Genomic DNA, 21,082 nt, shown 5'->3' with positions numbered 1-21,082 from the left:
GACTGTGACCCCTGGTTCTGGACTCCCCGACCATTGGGAACATCCTTCCTGCATCTAGTCTGTCCAGTCCTGTTAGAATTTTATAAGTTTCAATGAGATCCCCTCTCATTGTTCTAAACTCTAGCGAGTATAAGCCCAATCGACCCAATCTCTCTTCATACGTCATTCCTGCCATCCCAGGGATCAGTCTGGTGAATCTTCGCTGCACTCTCTCCATGGCAAGAACATCCTTCCTCAGATAAGGCGACCAAAACTGCACACAGTACTCAAGATGTGGTCTCACCAAGGCCCTGTACAACTGAAGCTTTTTTTCTCTCTTTTCTCTCTTTTTTTCTCTCTCCCACATGGCAGCTGTCTCCCATTCTGCCAGCACATTTCACACCTAATCTAGAGCCGTCTTTTGTCTCTAGTCCTATCACCATCTCGTCTCTTCATTTCTCTTTTGTTCTCTCCCAGCCTGGCCTTTCAATCTATTTCATTTCCTGTGCCTTTCCAGTCTTACCAAAGAGTTTGACTCAAAACGTTGACTATTTTCTCTCCACGGATGTTGCCTGGCCTGCTGAGTTTTTCCAGCATTTTCTGTTGCAGCAAGACATCCTTGCTCCTGTACTTGAGTCCTCTCGCTATGAAGGCCATTTGCCTTCTTAACCGCCTGCTCCACCTGCATGCGTACCTTCAGCGACTGGTGCACAAGGACACCCAGGTCTTGTTGCACTTCCCCTTTTCCCAATCTATTGCCGTTCAGATAATAATCTGCCTTCCTGTTTTTGCCACCAAAGTGGATAACCTCGCATTTATCCACATTATAGTGCATCTGCCATATCACCCAACCTGTCCAAATCATACTGGAGTTTCTCAGCAGCCTCCTTACAGCACACACGCCCACTCAGCTTTGTGTCATCTGCAAACTTGGAGATATTACATCTAGTTCCCTCGTCTAGATCATTTATATATATTGTGAATAGCTGGGGTCCTAGCACCGATCCCTGCGGTACCCCACTAGTCACTGCCTGCCACTCGGAAAAAGACCTGTTTATTCCAACTCTTTGCTTCCTGTCTGCCAACCAGTTCTCTATCCAAGTCAGTACCTTGCCCCCAATCCCATGTGCTTTAACTTTGCACGCTAATCTCTTATGCGGGACCTTATCGAAAGCCTTCTGAAAGTCCAAATACACCACATCCACTGGTTCTCCCTTATCTATTCTACCAGTTACATCCTCAAAAAATTCCAGTAGATTAGTCAAGCATGATTGACCTTTTGTAAATCCATGCTGACTTTGTCCAATCCCGTCACTGTTTTCCAAGTGCTCTGCTATTACATCTTTTATAATGGACTCTAGCATTTTCCCCACTACCGATGTCAGGCTTACTGGTCTATAATTCCCCGTTTTCTCTCTACAACCTTCTTTAAATAGTGGGGTTACATTAGCTACCCTCCAATCCATGGGAACTATTCCAGAGTCTATAGAATTTTGGAAGATGACCAGCAATGCATCTAATATTTCTAGGGCCACTTCCTTAAGTATCCTAGGATGTAGATTATCAGGCCCTGGGGATTTATCGGCCTTCAATGCCATCAATTTCCCTAACACCATTTCCTTACAAATACTGATTTCATTCAATTCCTCCCTCTCATTAGACCCTATGTTCCCCGACATCTCTGGAAGGTTATTTGTGTCCTCCTTTGTGAAGACAGGACCAAAGTATGTATTTAATTGGTCTGCCATTTCTTTGTTCCCCGTTATAAATTCCCCTGATTCTGACTGCAAGGGACCTACGCTCGACTTCACCAATCTTTTTCTTTTCACGTATCTATATCTATACCCTACGCTCTTATTTATAAAACCCAAGATTCTATTAGTTTTGTTTAAGTCTTTATCTATCCGCACTAGTACTTTCAGGAGGTTATGTATTTGAACCCCAGATCTTTCTTTATGCACACCCTTCAGTATCTTTAGTTTATATGTATACTCCCATTCTTTATTTTTTCTCTTTTCCACATTAAGTTGCAACTGCCATCTGTCTGCCCAGTCCACCAACCTGTCTATGTCTTCCTGATGTCTTCTACACCCAGCATTGTTTTACACACTTCCTACTTGTGTGTCGTCAGCAAATTTTGATATTGTGCTTCCCATAACCAAGTTTAAATCATCTGTATGTACCCAAGAAAAAAACAGAGCCAGCACTGACCCCTAGGGTACACCACTTCAGTCCTTCTTCAATTCAAGCAACACTCGTTTACCCCAACTCTTAGGTTTCTTGTCAGTCCACAAACCATTTAACCATGCTGCTACATTTCATCATAGTATACACCTGATCTTTTCCATAGTATACACCTGATCTTTTCCACAGTATACACCTGATCTTTTCCACAGTATACACCTGATCTTTTCCACGGTATACACCTGATCTTTTCCACGGTATACACCTGATCTTTTCCACAGTATACACCTGATCTTTTCCACAGTATACACCTGATCTTTTCCACAGTATACACCTGATCTTTTCCACAGTATACACCTGATCTTTTCCATAGTATACACCTGATCTTTTCCACAGTCCACACCTGATCTTTTCCATAGTACACACCTGACCTTTACCCCAACAAGCCTCTTGTGTGACACCTTCTAAAAATCTATATATATACTACATCTACTGCATTCCCTTAATCTACCCAACTGGTCACTTCTTCAAAATATTAAATTTGACAAACACAACTTGCCTTTTAACAAATCTGTGCTGACTGTCCTTGATTTACCCATTCGTCCTTAAATGTTCACTAATTTGATCTTGGAATGGTCATGGCCCTGTGGGTAGTGGAGCGGGCCCAGGGGCCGTGTAGCCTTGTTCTGCTCCTACTGTGTTCTAATTCTGTTAGATTTCAGGAGATGGTTTTATTCCTGTTCCTGGCTGGGGTGGAGATCGCCTTTACAGAAGGTAAGTACTGTAGAAAATATAGGGACAGAGTGATCTCCTGGAAGAATTTCGATCGCCTAGATGGGTCGGAGAGGAATTTCCCAGATTTTTTTCTCCCAAATTGGCCATTGGGTCTTTATCTGGTTTTTCGCCTCTCCCGGGAGATCACATGGGTTCGGGTGGATGCAGAGTGATAGAAGATTTGAGGTTAGGATCAGATCAGCCATGATCTTATTGAATGGTGGAGCAGGCTCGAGGGGCCGATTGGCCTACTCCTGCTCCTATTTCTTATGTTCTTATGAAAGGGAAAAATAACTGCATTCTGTAAATGGTAACCAATTTGGTATTAACTTAAATGAAGCCCACTGTACTTTACAATGCATCACTGTGAACTGTTCAGCACAAGTACACAGCCTACGCTCTCAAAAAGAGACCTGAATGATAGAACAAGCTGTGTGGCTAGATAGCCTTTTCTTGTTCCTCCATTCTTTTTTACTAATGGTCTAAATATCACTCGATAACGGATAATTTAGTCAGTGGAGTGTTCACTTGTTACTTACCAAGGTCATAATACATGGAAATCGAAGTGCTTACTTTTACCTCCTTAACAGAAAACACAATAATTTGGTTCAGAGATTTCATGGAATAAAATAAAGCTTTACCTTGGAATGTTTAGCTAGAGCTTGCAGACAAAATGATTCAACCTTCTCAGATGGAACGGAGCTTAGACTCTGTGCATAAGGAAGCCCATTCCCCCCGAAGCACCACAAACCTCCCTGAAACACAAAAGATTGAATAACTGCATTCAGATCCTCGATATACCCGAGAATGCCACTGCACTCTTCTTTTTTTTAAGACAAGGTAGGGTTTTATTTTTTTTAAACCCTGTATCTTTATACATATTTGAGAATTGCTCTTGAATCATGAATCAATTTTCACCTCTTAATTAAGTAAATAAAGGTGGTCTTTGTCGTGCATCAATTTCCTTCCCTCCTGCTTGGCATTACCCCGGGATGGCATAGCTGAGATTAGAAACTCGCTCTGTGTGGATAATCACAGATACGAACCTTGCCCTAACAAATCCAGAAAAATGACCAAGAGCATTTTGATTTTATAAATAGGAAGGGGGAAGCTAGATAAGCACGAGGGAGAAAGGAATAGAAGGATATGCTGATAGGGGTGGGAGGAGGCTGTGTGGAGCATGAACCAGTTTCTGTGCTGGAGACTCCACATGTAATAAATGGCTCACTGATGATACATGGCTGGTGTTTGACACAGTAAATGAGATGGCAAAAGCAGAGGACCAACTGAGAGAGTTCCATGATGAATATGATGGCATGTGGCAGAGAGGCAGAGAGGTTGATTGAATGAACAGCGACTGGGCAATAAGGACAGGTTGTAAGGGAAGGAATAGAGGGGTCAAAGAGGTTTTAGGCAATGGGCGACACCAAAGGTGTTTCTGAGGAGAGGGGTGGAAGTGTTTGAGGAAGAAACAATGCAGCAGAGGTAGAGAGGGAGGATGCTGTATTGAGGGATAGTGCAGGCAATGGTTATATGAGGGTCAGTATTTGTGCACACCCAGAACCAAACTAACAAGGTAGATAGTTAGTGGAAGATACTGTGTTCGTAGATAGTTCAGAGAGTAGAAAACAAATCGACAGTACTTGCGCATGTTGAAATAAAGACAAGTGGCACAGTCTGAGATACTAAAGAGAAAGTACAGTCATCCTGCCTGGAAACTGAAGAAAGGATAACAAATTTGTGTTTTCTGAAATATTACCCACCATTGGTGAAGATGACAAGTTCGTAAAGAGTATCGTGAGGTGAATAAGTGGCTGGTCAGATGGTGCCTGTCAAAAGGAGTCGGATTAGATAACTGGGATGGTTTCCGAGAAAAAGCAGGATGATCTAGGAGAGATAAGCTGCAGCTCAACCATCCAGAAGCAGGCAGTCCAGCGGTTAATGTAAGGGTTTAATCAGCAATCCTATGTCCAGCTTTGAGTCTTGCTAGACAGGAGCAGAAGTTGAATTCCATGATGAATATGAGGGGATGTGGCAGAGACGATAGATAGTTTGAAGAGCACTGTGGGCTCAATTCATGCCCATCTAGCAAGGCTCAGAGTGTAGGACCGCTTCTCTAAACTAGTGGGTGGAGAAGGGAGGGACACGAAGGAGGGGTCAGGGTGAGAGAAAAGTTCTGGACTTCAAAGCTATGTGCTCGCAGATAAATATAGGAACAAATGGGAAGCAAGTGTAAAAGAAATAAAGATCTTGCATTTATATAATGCCTTAACATGTCGTTCAGAAACAGTCCAAAGTGCTCCATGTGCCAAGCATTACTCGGAGGTGCAATAACTGCTGTTACGTAGGAAAACTCTGCGTGGATTTTGTGCAGAGCAGAGTCCTACCAACAGCAATGAGACGACTGTCCAGCTCATCTACTTTTGCTGGTGTTGGTTCAGGAAAGAACAATGGTCAATAGGCTGAGTGAATTCCTTGCTATTCTTCAAATTGTGCCATTGGACCTGTAATGTCTACCTGGACCATAAAAAACCACGCTGAAGGACATGGCTAAACAGAGAGACCTGTGGGTCCAAATACATAAATCCTTGAAAGTGCAAGTGCAGGTAAGTAAAGCCAACAAAAAGGACCACGGGCATTTTGATTTTATAAATAGGGGGATAGAGTACAGGAGTGAAGAGCTAATGATAAATTTGTACAAGGTAATTGGTTAGGCCACAGAATACCATGTGTAGTTTTGGGTACACCATTACAGAAAGGACATTAAAGCCAGAGAGAAATACTGGGACTTTTTCCAATGAAGAGGAGGAGATTTAATAGGAGCTTTTAACTCTAGTAAGGGTTTTGATTGGGTAAATAGGAAAAGGCAGTTTCCTTTGGTTGAGTAGTTGAGGCAGAGATCATTGCATTTTTAATGGAAAATTGGAGAAATATTTGATGCAGAGCAAGATACAGGGCTATGGGGAGAGAGCGGGGCAGTGGGATTAGTGTGGGATTGATACAGGGCTTTGGGGAGAGAGTAGGGGCAGTGGGATTAGTGTGGGATTGATACAGGGCTATGGGGAGAGAGCGGGGCTGTGGGATTAGTGTGGGATTGATACAGGGCTATGGGGAGAGAGTAGGGGCAGTGGGATTAGTGTGGGATTGATAAAGGGCTTTGGGGAGAGAGTAGGGCAGTGGGATTAGTGTGGGATTGATACAGGGCTTTGGGGAGAGAGTAGGGGCAGTGGGATTAGTGTGGGATTGATACAGGGCTTTGGGGAGAGAGTAGGGGCAGTGGGATTAGTGTGGGATTGATACAGGGCTATGGGGAGAGAGTAGGGCAGTGGGATTAGTGTGGGATTGATACAGGGCTTTGGGGAGAGAGTAGGGCAGTGGGATTAGTGTGGGATTGATACAGGGCTTTGGGGAGAGAGAGTAGGGCAGTGGGATTAGTGTGGGATTGATACAGGGCTATGGGGAGAGAGCGGGGCTGTGGGATTAGTGTGGGATTGATACAGGGCTTTGGGGAGAGAGTAGGGCTGTGGGATTAGTGTGGGATTGATACAGGGCTTTGGGGAGAGAGTAGGGGCAGTGGGATTAGTGTGGGATTGATACAGGGCTTTGGGGAGAGAGTAGGGGCAGTGGGATTAGTGTGGGATTGATACAGGGCTTTGGGGAGAGAGTAGGGCTGTGGGATTAGTGTGGGATTGATACAGGGCTTTGGGGAGAGAGTAGGGGCAGTGGGATTAGTGTGGGATTGATACAGGGCTATGGGGAGAGAGCGGGGCTGTGGGATTAGTGTGGGATTGATACAGGGCTTTGGGGAGAGAGTAGGGGCAGTGGGATTAGTGTGGGATTGATACAGGGCTATGGGGAGAGATCGGGGCTGTGGGATTAGTGTGGGATTGATACAGGGCTTTGGGGAGAGAGTAGGGGCAGTGGGATTAGTGTGGGATTGATACAGGGCTATGTGGAGAGAGTAGGGGCAGTGGGATTAGTGTGCGATTGATACAGGGCTTTGGGGAGAGAGTAGGGGCAGTGGGATTAGTGTGGGATTGATACAGGGCTATGGGGAGAGAGTAGGGGCAGTGGGATTAGTGTGGGATTGATACAGGGCTATGGGGAGAGAGCGGGGCTGTGGGATTAGTGTGGGATTGATACAGGGCTTTGGGGAGAGAGTAGGGGCAGTGGGATTAGTGTGGGATTGATACAGGGCTTTGGGGAGAGAGTAGGGCAGTGGGATTAGTGTGGGATTGATACAGGGCTTTGGGGAGAGAGCGGGGCAGTGGGATTAGTGTGGGATTGATACAGGGCTATGGGGAGAGAGTAGCGGCTGTGGGATTAGTGTGGGATTGATACAGGGCTTTGGGGAGAGAGTAGGGGCAGTGGGATTAGTGTGGGATTGATACAGGGCTTTGGGGAGAGAGTATGGCAGTGGGATTAGTGTGGGATTGATACAGGGCTATGGGGAGAGAGCGGGGCAGTGGGATTAGTGTGGGATTGATACAGGGCTTTGGGGAGAGAGTAGGGGCAGTGGGATTAGTGTGGGATTGATACAGGGCTATGGGGAGAGAGCGGGGCAGTGGGATTAGTGTGGGATTGATACAGGGCTATGGGGAGAGAGTATGGCAGTGGGATTAGTGTGGGATTGATACAGGGCTATGGGGAGAGAGCGGGGCAGTGGGATTAGTGTGGGATTGATACAGGGCTTTGGGGAGAGAGCGGGGCAGTGGGATTAGTGTGGGATTGATACAGGGCTTTGGGGAGAGAGTAGGGGCAGTGGGATTAGTGTGGGATTGATACAGGGCTATGGGGAGAGAGCGGGGCAGTGGGATTAGTGTGGGATTGATACAGGGCTATGGGGAGAGAGTATGGCAGTGGGATTAGTGTGGGATTGATACAGGGCTATGGGGAGAGAGCGGGGCAGTGGGATTAGTGTGGGATTGATACAAGGCTTTGGGGAGAGAGCGGGGCAGTGGGATTAGTGTGGGATTGATACAGGACTATGGGGAGAGAGTAGGGCAGTGGGATTAGTGTGGGATTGATACAGGGCTTTGGGGAGAGAGTAGGGCAGTGGGATTAGTGTGGGATTGATACAGGGCTATGGGGAGAGAGCGGGGCAGTGGGATTAGTGTGGGATTGATACAGGGCTTTGGGGAGAGAGCGGGGCAGTGGGATTAGTGTGGGATTGATACAGGGCTTTGGGGAGAGAGTAGGGGCAGTGGGATTAGTGTGGGATTGATACAGGGCTATGGGGAGAGAGTATGGCAGTGGGATTAGTGTGGGATTGATACAGGGCTTTGGGGAGAGTGTAGGGGCAGTGGGATTAGTGTGGGATTGATACAGGGCTTTGGGGAGAGTGTAGGGGCAGTGGGATTAGTGTGGGATTGATACAGGGCTTTGGGGAGAGAGTAGGGGCAGTGGGATTAGTGTGGGATTGATACAGGGCTATGGGGAGAGAGTAGGGGCTGTGGGATTAGTGTGGGATAGATACAGGGCTTTGGGGAGAGTGTAGGGGCAGTGGGATTAGTGTGGGATAGATACAGGGCTATGGGGAGAGAGTAGGGGCTGTGGGATTAGTGTGGGATTGATACAGGGCTATGGGGAGAGAGTAGGACAGTGGGATTAGTGTGGGATTGATACAGGGCTTTGGGGAGAGAGTAGGGCAGTGGGATTAGTGTGGGATTGATACAGGGCTATGGGGAGAGAGCGGGGCTGTGGGATTAGTGTGGGATTGATACAGGGCTATGGGGAGAGAGCGGGGCAGTGGGATTAGTGTGGGATTGATACAGGGCTATGGGGAGAGAGTAGGGCTGTGGGATTAGTGTGGGATTGATAGAGGGCTATGGGGAGAGAGTAGGGCAGTGGGATTAGTGTGGGATTGATACAGGGCTTTGGGGAGAGAGCGGGGCAGTGGGATTAGTGTGGGATTGATACAGGGCTTTGGGGAGAGAGCGGGGCAGTGGGATTAGTGTGGGATTGATACAGGGCTTTGGGGAGAGAGCGGGGGCAGTGGGATTAGTGTGGGATTGATACAGGGCTATGGGGAGAGAGTAGGGTTGTGGGATTAGTGTGGGATTGATACAGGGCTTTGGGGAGAGAGCGGGGCAGTGGGATTAGTGTGGGATTGATACAGGGCTTTGGGGAGAGAGCGGGGCAGTGGGATTAGTGTGGGATTGATAGAGGGCTATGGGGAGAGAGTAGGGGCAGTGGGATTAGTGTGGGATTGATACAGGGCTTTGGGGAGAGAGTAGGGCAGTGGGATTAGTGTGGGATTGATACAGGGCTATGGGGAGAGAGTAGGGTTGTGGGATTAGTGTGGGATTGATACAGGGCTTTGGGGAGAGAGCGGGGCAGTGGGATTAGTGTGGGATTGATACAGGGCTTTGGGGAGAGAGCGGGGCAGTGGGATTAGTGTGGGATTGATACAGGGCTTTGGGGAGAGAGCGGGGGCAGTGGGATTAGTGTGGGATTGATACAGGGCTTTGGGGAGAGAGTAGGGCAGTGGGATTAGTGTGGGATTGATACAGGGCTATGGGGAGAGAGTAGGGTTGTGGGATTAGTGTGGGATTGATACAGGGCTTTGGGGAGAGAGCGGGGCTGTGGGATTAGTGTGGGATTGATACAGGGCTTTGGGGAGAGAGTAGGGGCAGTGGGATTAGTGTGGGATTGATACAGGGCTATGGGGAGAGAGTAGGACAGTGGGATTAGTGTGGGATTGATACAGGGCTTTGGGGAGAGAGTAGGGGCAGTGGGATTCGTGTGGGATTGATACAGGGCTATGGGGAGAGAGTAGGACAGTGGGATTAGTGTGGGATTGATACAGGGCTTTGGGGAGAGAGTAGGGGCTGTGGGATTAGTGGGGGATTGATACAGGGCTTTGGGGAGAGAGTAGGGCTGTGGGATTAGTGTGGGATTGATACAGGGCTATGGGGAGAGAGTAGGGGCAGTGGGATTAGTGTGGGATTGATACAGGGCTATGGGGAGAGAGTAGGGGCAGTGGGATTAGTGTGGGATTGATACAGGGCTTTGGGGAGAGTGTAGGGGCAGTGGGATTAGTGTGGGATTGATACAGGGCTTTGGGGAGAGTGTCGGGGCAGTGGGATTAGTGTGGGATTGATACAGGGCTTTGGGGAGAGAGTAGGGGCAGTGGGATTAGTGTGGGATTGATACAGGGCTATGGGGAGAGAGTAGGGGCAGTGGGATTAGTGTGGGATTGATACAGGGCTTTGGGGAGAGAGTAGGGGCAGTGGGATTAGTGTGGGATTGCTACAGGGCTTTGGGGAGAGAGTAGGGGCAGTGGGATTAGTGTGGGATTGATACAGGGCTATGGGGAGAGAGTAGGGGCAGTGGGATTAGTGTGGGATTGATACAGGGCTATGGGGAGAGAGTATGGGCAGTGGGATTAGTGTGGGATTGATACAGGGCTTTGGGGAGAGAGTAGGGCAGTGGGATTAGTGTGGGATTGATACAGGGCTATGGGGAGAGAGCGGGGCTGTGGGATTAGTGTGGGATTGATACAGGGCTTTGGGGAGAGAGTAGGGGCAGTGGGATTAGTGTGGGATTGATACAGGGCTTTGGGGAGAGAGTAGGGCAGTGGGATTAGTGTGGGATTGATACAGGGCTATGGGGAGAGAGCGGGGCAGTGGGATTAGTGTGGGATTGATACAGGGCTATGGGGAGAGAGTAGGGGCAGTGGGATTAGTGTGGGATTGATACAGGGCTATGGGGAGAGAGCGGGGCTGTGGGATTAGTGTGGGATTGATACAGGGCTTTGCGGAGAGAGTAGGGCAGTGGGATTAGTGTGGGATTGATACAGGGCTTTGGGGAGAGAGTAGGGCAGTGGGATTAGTGTGGGATTGATACAGGGCTATGGGGAGAGAGCAGGGCTGTGGGATTAGTGTGGGATTGATACAGGGCTATGGGGAGAGAGCGGGGCTGTGGGATTAGTGTGGGATTGATACAGGGCTATGGGGAGAGAGTAGGGCAGTGGGATTAGTGTGGGATTGATACAGGGCTTTGGGGAGAGTGTAGGGGCTGTGGGATTAGTGTGGGATTGATACAGGGCTATGGGGAGAGAGCGGGGCTGTGGGATTAGTGTGGGATTGATACAGGGCTATGGGGAGAGAGTAGGACAGTGGGATTAGTGTGGGATTGATACAGGGCTATGGGGAGAGAGCGGGGCTGTGGGATTAGTGTGGGATTGATACAGGGCTTTGGGGAGAGAGTAGGGGCAGTGGGATTAGTGTGGGATTGATACAGGGCTATGGGGAGAGAGCGGGGCTGTGGGATTAGTGTGGGATTGATACAGGGCTATGGGGAGAGAGTAGGGCAGTGGGATTAGTGTGGGATTGATACAGGGCTATGGGGAGAGAGTAGGACAGTGGGATTAGTGTGGGATTGATACAGGGCTTTGGGGAGAGAGTAGGGCAGTGGGATTAGTGTGGGATTGATACAGGGCTATGGGGAGAGAGTAGGGGCAGTGGGATTAGTGTGGGATTGATACAGGGCTTTGGGGAGAGAGTAGGGCAGTGGGATTAGTGTGGGATTGATACAGGGCTTTGGGGAGAGAGTAGGACAGTGGGATTAGTGTGGGATTGATACAGGGCTTTGGGGAGAGTGTAGGGGCTGTGGGATTAGTGTGGGATTGATACAGGGCTTTGGGGAGAGAGTAGGGGCAGTGGGATTAGTGTGGGATTGATACAGGGCTTTGGGGAGAGAGTAGGGGCAGTGGGATTAGTGTGGGATTGATACAGGGCTTTGGGGAGAGAGTAGGGGCAGTGGGATTAGTGTGGGATTGATACAGGGCTATGGGGAGAGAGTAGGGCAGTGGGATTAGTGTGGGATTGATACAGGGCTTTGGGGAGAGAGTAGGGGCAGTGGGATTAGTGTGGGATTGATACAGGACTATGGGGAGAGAGCGGGGCAGTGGGATTAGTGTGGGATTGATACAGGGCTTTGGGGAGAGTGTAGGGGCAGTGGGATTAGTGTGGGATTGATACAGGGCTTTGGGGAGAGAGTAGGGGCAGTGGGATTAGTGTGGGATTGATACAGGGCTATGGGGAGAGAGTAGGGCTGTGGGATTAGTGTGGGATTGATACAGGGCTATGGGGAGAGAGCGGGGCAGTGGGATTAGTGTGGGATTGATACAGGGCTTTGGGGAGAGAGCGGGGCAGTGGGATTAGTGTGGGATTGATACAGGGCTTTGGGGAGAGAGTAGGGGCAGTGGGATTAGTGTGGGATTGATACAGGGCTTTGGGGAGAGAGTAGGGGCAGTGGGATTAGTGTGGGATTGATACAGGGCTTTGGGGAGAGAGCGGGGCTGTGGGATTAGTGTGGGATTGATACAGGGCTATGGGGAGAGAGTAGGGCTGTGGGATTAGTGTGGGATTGATACAGGGCTATGGGGAGAGAGCGGGGCTGTGGGATTAGTGTGGGATTGATACAGGGCTATGGGGAGAGAGTAGGGGCTGTGGGATTAGTGTGGGATTGATACAGGGCTTTGGGGAGAGAGTAGGGCAGTGGGATTAGTGTGGGATTGATACAGGGCTATGGGGAGAGAGTAGGGGCTGTGGGATTAGTGTGGGATTGATACAGGGCTTTGGGGAGAGAGTAGGGCAGTGGGATTAGTGTGGGATTGATACAGGGCTATGGGGAGAGAGCGGGGCAGTGGGATTAGTGTGGGATTGATACAGGGCTATGGGGAGAGAGTAGGGCAGTGGGATTAGTGTGGGATTGATACAGGGCTTTGGGGAGAGAGTAGGGGCAGTGGGATTAGTGTGGGATTGATACAGGGCTTTGGGGAGAGAGTAGGGCAGTGGGATTAGTGTGGGATTGATACAGGGCTTTGGGGAGAGAGCGGGGCTGTGGGATTAGTGTGGGATTGATACAGGGCTTTGGGGAGAGAGTAGGGGCAGTGGGATTAGTGTGGGATTGATACAGGGCTTTGGGGAGAGAGTAGGGCAGTGGGATTAGTGTGGGATTGATACAGGGCTTTGGGGAGAGAGTAGGACAGTGGGATTAGTGTGGGATTGATACAGGGCTATGGGGAGAGAGCGGGGCTGTGGGATGAGTGTGGGATTGATACAGGGCTTTGGGGAGAGAGTAGGGGCAGTGGGATTAGTGTGGGATTGATACAGGGCTTTGGGGAGAGAGCGGGGCTGTGGGATTAGTGTGGGATTGATACAGGTCTTTGGGGAGAGAGTAGGGGCAGTGGGATTAGTGTGGGATTGATACAGGGCTTTGGGGAGAGAGCGGGGCTGTGGGATTAGTGTGGGATTGATACAGGGCTTTGGGGAGAGAGTAGGGCAGTGGGATTAGTGTGGGATTGATACAGGGCTTTGCGGAGAGAGTAGGGCAGTGGGATTAGTGTGGGATTGATACAGGGCTTTGGGGAGAGAGTAGGGGCAGTGGGATTAGTGTGGGATTGATACAGGGCTATGGGGAGAGAGTAGGGCTGTGGGATTAGTGTGGGATTGATACAGGTCTATGGGGAGAGAGTAGGGGCAGTGGGATTAGTGTGGGATTGATACAGGGCTATGGGGAGAGAGCGGGGCTGTGGGATTAGTGTGGGATTGATACAGGGCTTTGGGGAGAGAGTAGGGGCAGTGGGATTAGTGTGGGATTGATACAGGGCTTTGGGGAGAGAGTAGGGGCAGTGGGATTAGTGTGGGATTGATACAGGGCTTTGGGGAGAGAGTAGGGCAGTGGGATTAGTGTGGGATTGATACAGGGCTATGGGGAGAGAGCAGGACAGTGGGATTAGTGTGGGATTGATACAGGGCTTTGGGGAGAGAGTAGGGGCAGTGGGATTAGTGTGGGATTGATACAGGGCTATGGGGAGAGAGTAGGACAGTGGGATTAGTGTGGGATTGATACAGGGCTATGGGGAGAGAGTAGGGGCAGTGGGATTAGTGTGGGATTGATACAGGGCTATGGGGAGAGAGCGGGGCTGTGGGATTAGTGTGGGATTGATACAGGGCTTTGGGGAGAGAGTAGGGCAGTGGGATTAGTGTGGGATTGATACAGGGCTGTGGGGAGAGAGCGGGGCTGTGGGATTAGTGTGGGATTGATACAGGGCTATGGGGAGAGAGTAGGACAGTGGGATTAGTGTGGGATTGATACAGGGCTTTGGGGAGAGAGTAGGGGCAGTGGGATTAGTGTGGGATTGATACAGGGCTATGGGGAGAGAGCGGGGCTGTGGGATTAGTGTGGGATTGATACAGGGCTTTGGGGAGAGAGTAGGACAGTGGGATTAGTGTGGGATTGATACAGGGCTATGGGGAGAGAGTAGGGGCAGTGGGATTAGTGTGGGATTGATACAGGGCTTTGGGGAGAGTGTAGGGGCTGTGGGATTAGTGTGGGATTGATACAGGGCTTTGGGGAGAGAGTAGGGGCAGTGGGATTAGTGTGGGATTGATACAGGGCTATGGGGAGAGAGTAGGACAGTGGGATTAGTGTGGGATTGATACAGGGCTATGGGGAGAGAGTAGGGGCAGTGGGATTAGTGTGGGATTGATACAGGGCTTTGGGGAGAGTGTAGGGGCTGTGGGATTAGTGTGGGATTGATACAGGGCTTTGGGGAGAGAGTAGGGGCAGTGGGATTAGTGTGGGATTGATACAGGGCTTTGGGGAGAGAGCGGGGCTGTGGGATTAGTGTGGGATTGATACAGGGCTTTGGGGAGAGAGTAGGGGCAGTGGGATTAGTGTGGGATTGATACAGGGCTTTGCGGAGAGAGTAGGGGCAGTGGGATTAGTGTGGGATTGATACAGGGCTTTGGGGAGAGAGCGGGGCTGTGGGATTAGTGTGGGATTGATACAGGGCTTTGGGGAGAGAGTAGGGGCAGTGGGATTAGTGTGGGATTGATACAGGGCTTTGCGGAGAGAGTAGGGGCTGTGGGATTAGTGTGGGATTGATACAGGGCTATGGGGAGAGAGTAGGACAGTGGGATTAGTGTGGGATTGATACAGGGCTATGGGGAGAGAGTATGGCAGTGGGATTAGTGTGGGATTGATACAGGGCTATGGGGAGAGAGTAGGACAGTGGGATTAGTGTGGGATTGATACAGGGCTATGGGGAGAGAGTATGGCAGTGGGATTAGTGTGGGATTGATACAGGGCTTTGGGGAGAGAGTAGGACAGTGGGATTAGTGTGGGATTGATACAGGGCTATGGGGAGAGAGTAGGACAGTGGGATTAGTGTGGGATTGATACAGGGCTATGGGGAGAGAGTAGGACAGTGGGATTAGTGTGGGATTGATACAGGGCTATGGGGAGAGAGTAGGACAGTGGGATTAGTGTGGGATTGATACAGGGCTATGGGGAGAGAGCGGGGCAGTGGGATTAGTGTGGGTTTGATACAGGGCTGTGGGGAGAGAGTAGGGCAGTGGGATTAGTGTGGGATAGATACAGGGCTATGGGGAGAGAGTAGGGCAGTGGGATTAGTGTGGGATTGATACAGGGCTATGGGGAGAGAGTAGGGCAGTGGGATTAGTGTGGGATTGATACAGGGCTATGGGGAGAGAGTAGGACAGTGGGATTAGATTGGGATTGATACAGGGCTATGGGGAGAGAGTAGGACAGTGGGATTAGTGTGGGATTGATACAGGGCTATGGGGAGAGAGTAGGACAGTGGGATTAGTGTGGGATTGATACAGGGCTTTGGGGAGAGAGTAGGGCAGTGGGATTAGTGTGGGATAGATACAGGGCTATGGGGAGAGAGTAGGGCAGTGGGATTAGTGTGGGATTGATACAGGGCTTTGGGGAGAGAGTGGGGCAGTGGGATTAGTGTGGGATTGATACAGGGCTATGGGGAGAGAGTAGGGCAGTGGGATTAGTGTGGGATTGATACAGGGCTATGGGGAGAGAGTAGGACAGTGGGATTAGTGTGGGATTGATACAGGGCTATGGGGAGAGAGTAGGACAGTGGGATTAGTGTGGGATTGATACAGGGCTATGGGGAGAGAGTAGGGCAGTGGGATTAGTGTGGGATTGATACAGGGCTATGGGGAGAGAGTAGGGCAGTGGGATTAGTGTGGGATTGATACAGGGCTATGGGGAGAGAGTAGGACAGTGGGATTAGTGTGGGATTGATACAGGGCTTTGGGGAGAGAGTAGGGCAGTGGGATTAGTGTGGGATTGATACAGGGCTATGGGGAGAGAGTAGGGGCAGTGGGATTAGTGTGGGATTGATACAGGGCTTTGGGGAGAGAGTAGGGCAGTGGGATTAGTGTGGGATTGATACAGGGCTTTGGGGAGAGAGTAGGGCAGTGGGATTAGTGTGGGATTGATACAGGGCTATGGGGAGAGAGTAGGGGCTGTGGGATTAGTGTGGGATTGATACAGGGCTATGGGGAGAGAGTAGGGGCTGTGGGATTAGTGTGGGATTGATACAGGGCTATGGGGAGAGAGTAGGGCAGTGGGATTAGTTGTAGATTGTTCTAGCAAAGATATGGCATAGACACAATCGATCAAATGGTTTCCTTCTGGGCTGTAAAACTCAAGTGATTCTATACATTCTATATAGGGAGATTAAGCACAGTTTAACATTTCATTGGAAGAATGGCACCTGTGACAATGCAGCACTTCCCCAGTATGGTCAGCCTGGTACGTGTGAAGTTATGAGTGGGGTTTGAACCCATGAACTTCGGACTCAGAGGAAAGAATACTACAAACTGAGTCAAGCTGACATTAAAATCTTCTTTCAAGCTGCATGCCAAGGCTTAAAACAGTTTGGGTGACCGCTTTGCGGAACACCTCCGTTCAGTCCGTAAGGGGGTCCCTGAGCTTCCGGTCACCTGTCACTTTAATTCACCGCTCCATTCCCACTCAGACCTCACCGTCCTCGGCCGATTGCATTGTTCCACGGAAGCTCAGCGTAAGCTCGAGGAACAGCACCTCATCTTCCGATTAGGCACTCTACAGCCCTCTGGACTCAACATAGAGTTCAACAATTTCAGATCATAACCTCGGCCACTATCACATATATATATTTCTTTTTTTTAATCCACACTTTTTGTTTGGCCTTTTTTTCTTCCCTCTCACATGGCAGCTGTCCTTCATTCTGCCAGCGCAATTCAGACTTCATCTAGAGCCATCCTTTGTTCCTTAACCTGTCCCATTACCACCTCCTCTTGCCTTGAATATCTCTTAATGTCTCTCAATGTCTCTTAATCTCTCCTGCTTTCTATCTGATCACTGACCTTCCCTTTTGTTCTTTCATCCCCTCCCCCTTTTCCCAGCCCCTAAACTTGCTTTGCATTTCCTGCTTGTTTCCAGTTCTGACGAAAGGTCTCCGACCTGAAACGTTAACTCCGTTTCTCCCTCCACAGATGCTGCCTGGCCTGCTGAGTTTCTCCAGCATTTTCTGTTGTTATTTTGGATTTCCAGCATCTTCAGTATTTTGCTATTGTATTAAAACATTTAGAACCCACCTGTTAGGGATTGCACAATCTCCGATATTATTTAATGCTAACGGAAAGATTTTAAACAGGTCAGCCTCTGCTAAATAAGTGCCACGGTGCAAGTGCTGGCGATTAGGGATGCTTCATTTGTAGGCCTTACAGTCTTCAGTTAAAAACAGATAGCATCCTTGTAGTGTATGTACTTTGCAGAAGGAACTATATTCTGCAGCCTCTGTATACTGCAGTACCAGTAGTGACCACCCCTGTATATAAGCCTGTGCAGTAACTTTGCATAGTTAGTTCCAGATTGTCTCCACTCAGTAAAGACCTGTTGTAACCAACTCCTGCAGTCCGTGTCTCAATTACACACGGACATAATACTGGCGACGAGCAGATCCGAACTTACCTACAGTTCTGCACCACCTCGTGGGGATCCATCCCTGAAGCGAAGTTGTTAGAGGTCGAGGCCAGAAAGAAGAAAGAAAAAAAACAAACAGAAGAAACGGGCGTCGACCGTGGGCAACCGCCTCTGATTCATCGGAGTTGAAGATTTGCAGGAGAGACTGTCGAGAGCGGGGCTTGGTTATCCTGTCGATGGTGTTCCAGCTAATCGGGCTGGTGGCAGGTAGTACACTGATCCTTCCTGGGCTGCGGCGGGCTAGAGCTCGATCGGGTGGCTTTTCAATGGGGCCGAGCAGCGTTGTCGGGGAGAGAGAGAGGGTGGAGCACACAGGGCACGGCCGGTGCTACGAAGCCGGGCAGCGTACAGACCCGAGAAGAGGGAGGAAAGTGTCCCGCAGGGTTGCTCCGACGACGGGGAAATAAAAGAAATTAGAAGCGCAGAAAGCCGCGAGGAGCTGCAGTTTGCCACGGGAACCGCGGAGAGCGGCATTAGCAGCAGCGCGGGGGGGAAGTGCGCGAAGACCATAGGGCGTCGCCATCAAGGCATAAAACGCCAGCAACAGCGGAGAAGACGGAAAGCGCAGGAGGCACCATTTTGTTAAATCGGGGAAGAAGGCAAAGCGCGGGAGGCGCCATCTTAGATTTCCAATATGCCGAAGACTGGCAATATCACTGCCTTCGATAATGCAATAGAAGACTGGACCACGTATGTGGAAAGAGTCGAAGTATATTGCGAGGCAAACGAAGTAGCCGATGAGAAAAAGGCATCGGTACTACTAAACTTAATGGGCGCAAGAACGTACGGCCTATTGCGGAACCTGATTACTCCAGCCAAACCGATGGCGAAGAGTTTTAACGAAATTGTTGATATCCTACAGGAACACCTAAATCCTACACCGCTGCTGATAGCAGAAAGATTTAAATTTCACAGGAGAAATCAGCATAAAGATGAGAGCAATGCTGATTACCTTACGGAACTACGCAAGCTATCAAAGCACTGCCAGTTCGGAGCAGGACTGGCAGATACCCTACGAGACGAATTTGTCTGTGGACTCCTGAGTGAAGGAACCCAGAAGAGGTTACTCTCAGAGAAAGAGCTGACGCTAGGTAAGGCTTTCAGCGTGGCAGTATCGTGCGAAGCAGCAGCAAGGGGAGCTGCGGAAATACAGCAAAAGCCACAGGAATACGGCACCCACGAAATGACATGGGGATTTGAAAAATGTTATCGCTGCGGCAGAACAACCCATGACCAGAAGGACTGCTGGTCCAAGGACAAAATATGCAGGCAATGCGGAAAGATGGGACATATTGCACGAGTTTGCAGGTCTGGGAAGACGACTAACGACAACAAAAAGGCTACTAAGGAACAGTACAGGAAAGTACAAAAGATGACGGACAGTAGTTCCGAAGACCAGATGAGCAATAGTGAATCCGGGAACAAGAGACTAAGCTGTCTCAAACTTCACAACGTAATCGCAAAAGAGGATCACCGAACCATTTGGGTCACCCTCACGATAGCAGGGTCCCAAGTCAAAATGGAATTGGATACAGGATCAGCCCTGACCGTCATGAATCGACGAGACTACGAGCGGCTATTCTCACACATACCCTTGAAAGAGACATCCATTGTCTTGAAGACGTATACGGGGCAGAAAGTATACCCCAGAGGGAAAATAAGGGTGCCTGTCGAATACAACGGCAAGGAAAGACAGAAATTGTATCTGTACATACTGCAAGATGGTGGACCACCGTTATTGGGACGTGAATGGATCAGAAAGATAAGTTTAGACTGGCACTCCATTCAGGCACTGACGGTGGCTGGTAAAAAGGATGACGACGTCACACCTGGACGATTGTCAAAAATCTTAGCTAACGCCAAAGAGGTATTTCAACAAGAACTGGGAACTCTTAAAGGCGTAACCGCCTCGATAAAAATAGAAGAGAATGCATTTCCCAAGTTTTTAAAGCAAGACCGGTACCATATGCAATTCGCCCAGCCGTCGAGGCAGACCTGGAGAATGCAGGCGTGTTATCTAAGGTAGACTGCAGCGAGTGGGCGACACCCATCGTTCCTGTCATGAAGAAAACGTTAAACAATAAGTCTGAGGAGCCAAGGAAGGTTCGCATCTGTGGGGACTTCAAGGTGACGGTGAACCCAGTCCTTCACACAGTACAATATCCTCTTCCAAGGATAGAAGATATCTTCGCCTCACTATCTGGAGGGAAGCGTTTTACAAAAATTGACCTAGCACAAGCATATTTGCAGATGGAGGTTGAAGAATCCTCTAGGAAGTATCTCACGATAAACACTCACAAAGGTCTTTACCAGTATAATCGACTGGTATTCGGAGTAGCATCAGCTCTGGAGATATGGCAAAGAGCGATGGAACAAGTCCTGCAAGGGATTCCGGAGACTCAGTGTTACTTGGACGACATCCTAGTAACAGGTGAAGATGACAGTGAACACCTTGCCAAACTAGAGCAGGTGCTCACTAGACTAAGAGAACATGGGCTACGAGCCAATCGCCCCAAGTGCGAGTTTTTTAAGAAACAGATATCGTATTGTGGCCACGTGATTGATGAAGAGGGGTTACATAAGTCCCCTGACAAAATTGAAGCGGTAGTTAAGGCTCCAGCGCCTGAAAATGTGTCGCAACTGAGGTCATTCCTCGGATTGGTGAATTACTACCATAAGTTTTTGCCGAATTTGTCCACAATTCTGCACCCACTGAACGCCCTACTACAAACTGGAGTAGCATGGAAATGGAGCGATGAATGTAAGCGGGCCTTTCAGAAGAGTAAAGACCTAATCACTTCAAGAGAAGTATTGGCTCACTACAACCCATCACTACCGATAAGACTGGCGTGTGATGCGTCTCCCTACGGCATTGGAGCGGTACTGTCACATAAATTCCTTGATGGTTCAGAGAGGCCGATAGCTTTTGCGTCACGCTCGTTAACTTCAGCCGAGCGTAACTACGCCCAGATTGAGAGAGAGGCCCTCAGCCTGGTGTGGGGGGTGAAGAAGTTCAATCACTACCTGCATGGTCAGAAATTTACTCTACTTACTGATCATCATCCTCTTGTCTCCATTTTCAACCCTCAGAAGGGCGTACCGATAATGACAGCACAACAGCTACAGAGGTGGTCCCTTTTCCTAGGGGCACACCAATATGACATCGAGTACAAAGGAACTAAACAGCATGGGAATGCTGATGGATTGTCGCGCCTACCATTGCCTACGATGGAAGAAGCACCTGCAGTGGATCCAATGGAGATATTCCACTCAACCATAGTCGAATGTCTACCTGTGACGAATGCAAACATAGAAAAGGAAACACGAAATGACCCGACACTCT

At 49.4% G+C, this 21,082-nt stretch overlaps 1 protein-coding gene across 3 annotated transcripts in view; it reads right to left on the bottom strand.

Annotated features, from left to right (window-relative positions):
* Positions 1-21,082, bottom strand: part of serac1 (serine active site containing 1) — a 192,664-nt gene that overhangs the window by 144,596 nt on the left and 26,986 nt on the right. For 2 of the 3 annotated variants that reach the window (XM_085982103.1, XM_085982102.1), the window contains exon 8: positions 3,579-3,692. The exons of the other annotated variant lie outside the window; for it this stretch is intronic. In XM_085982103.1, coding sequence (XP_085838229.1) covers positions 3,579-3,692 — 114 coding nt within the window. The remainder of the gene's footprint in view (positions 1-3,578; positions 3,693-21,082) is intronic. 3 annotated transcript variants of the gene reach the window in all.

This window comes from Somniosus microcephalus, chromosome 3 (genome assembly GCF_052327205.1).
Source record: "Somniosus microcephalus isolate GS21.2 chromosome 3, FLI_Smic_1.0, whole genome shotgun sequence".
In the NCBI taxonomy this organism is placed as follows: Eukaryota; Metazoa; Chordata; class Chondrichthyes; order Squaliformes; family Somniosidae; genus Somniosus; species Somniosus microcephalus.
The sequence above is the reverse complement of the archived record's forward strand: the minus strand, read 5'-3'. Positions and strand labels throughout refer to the sequence as shown.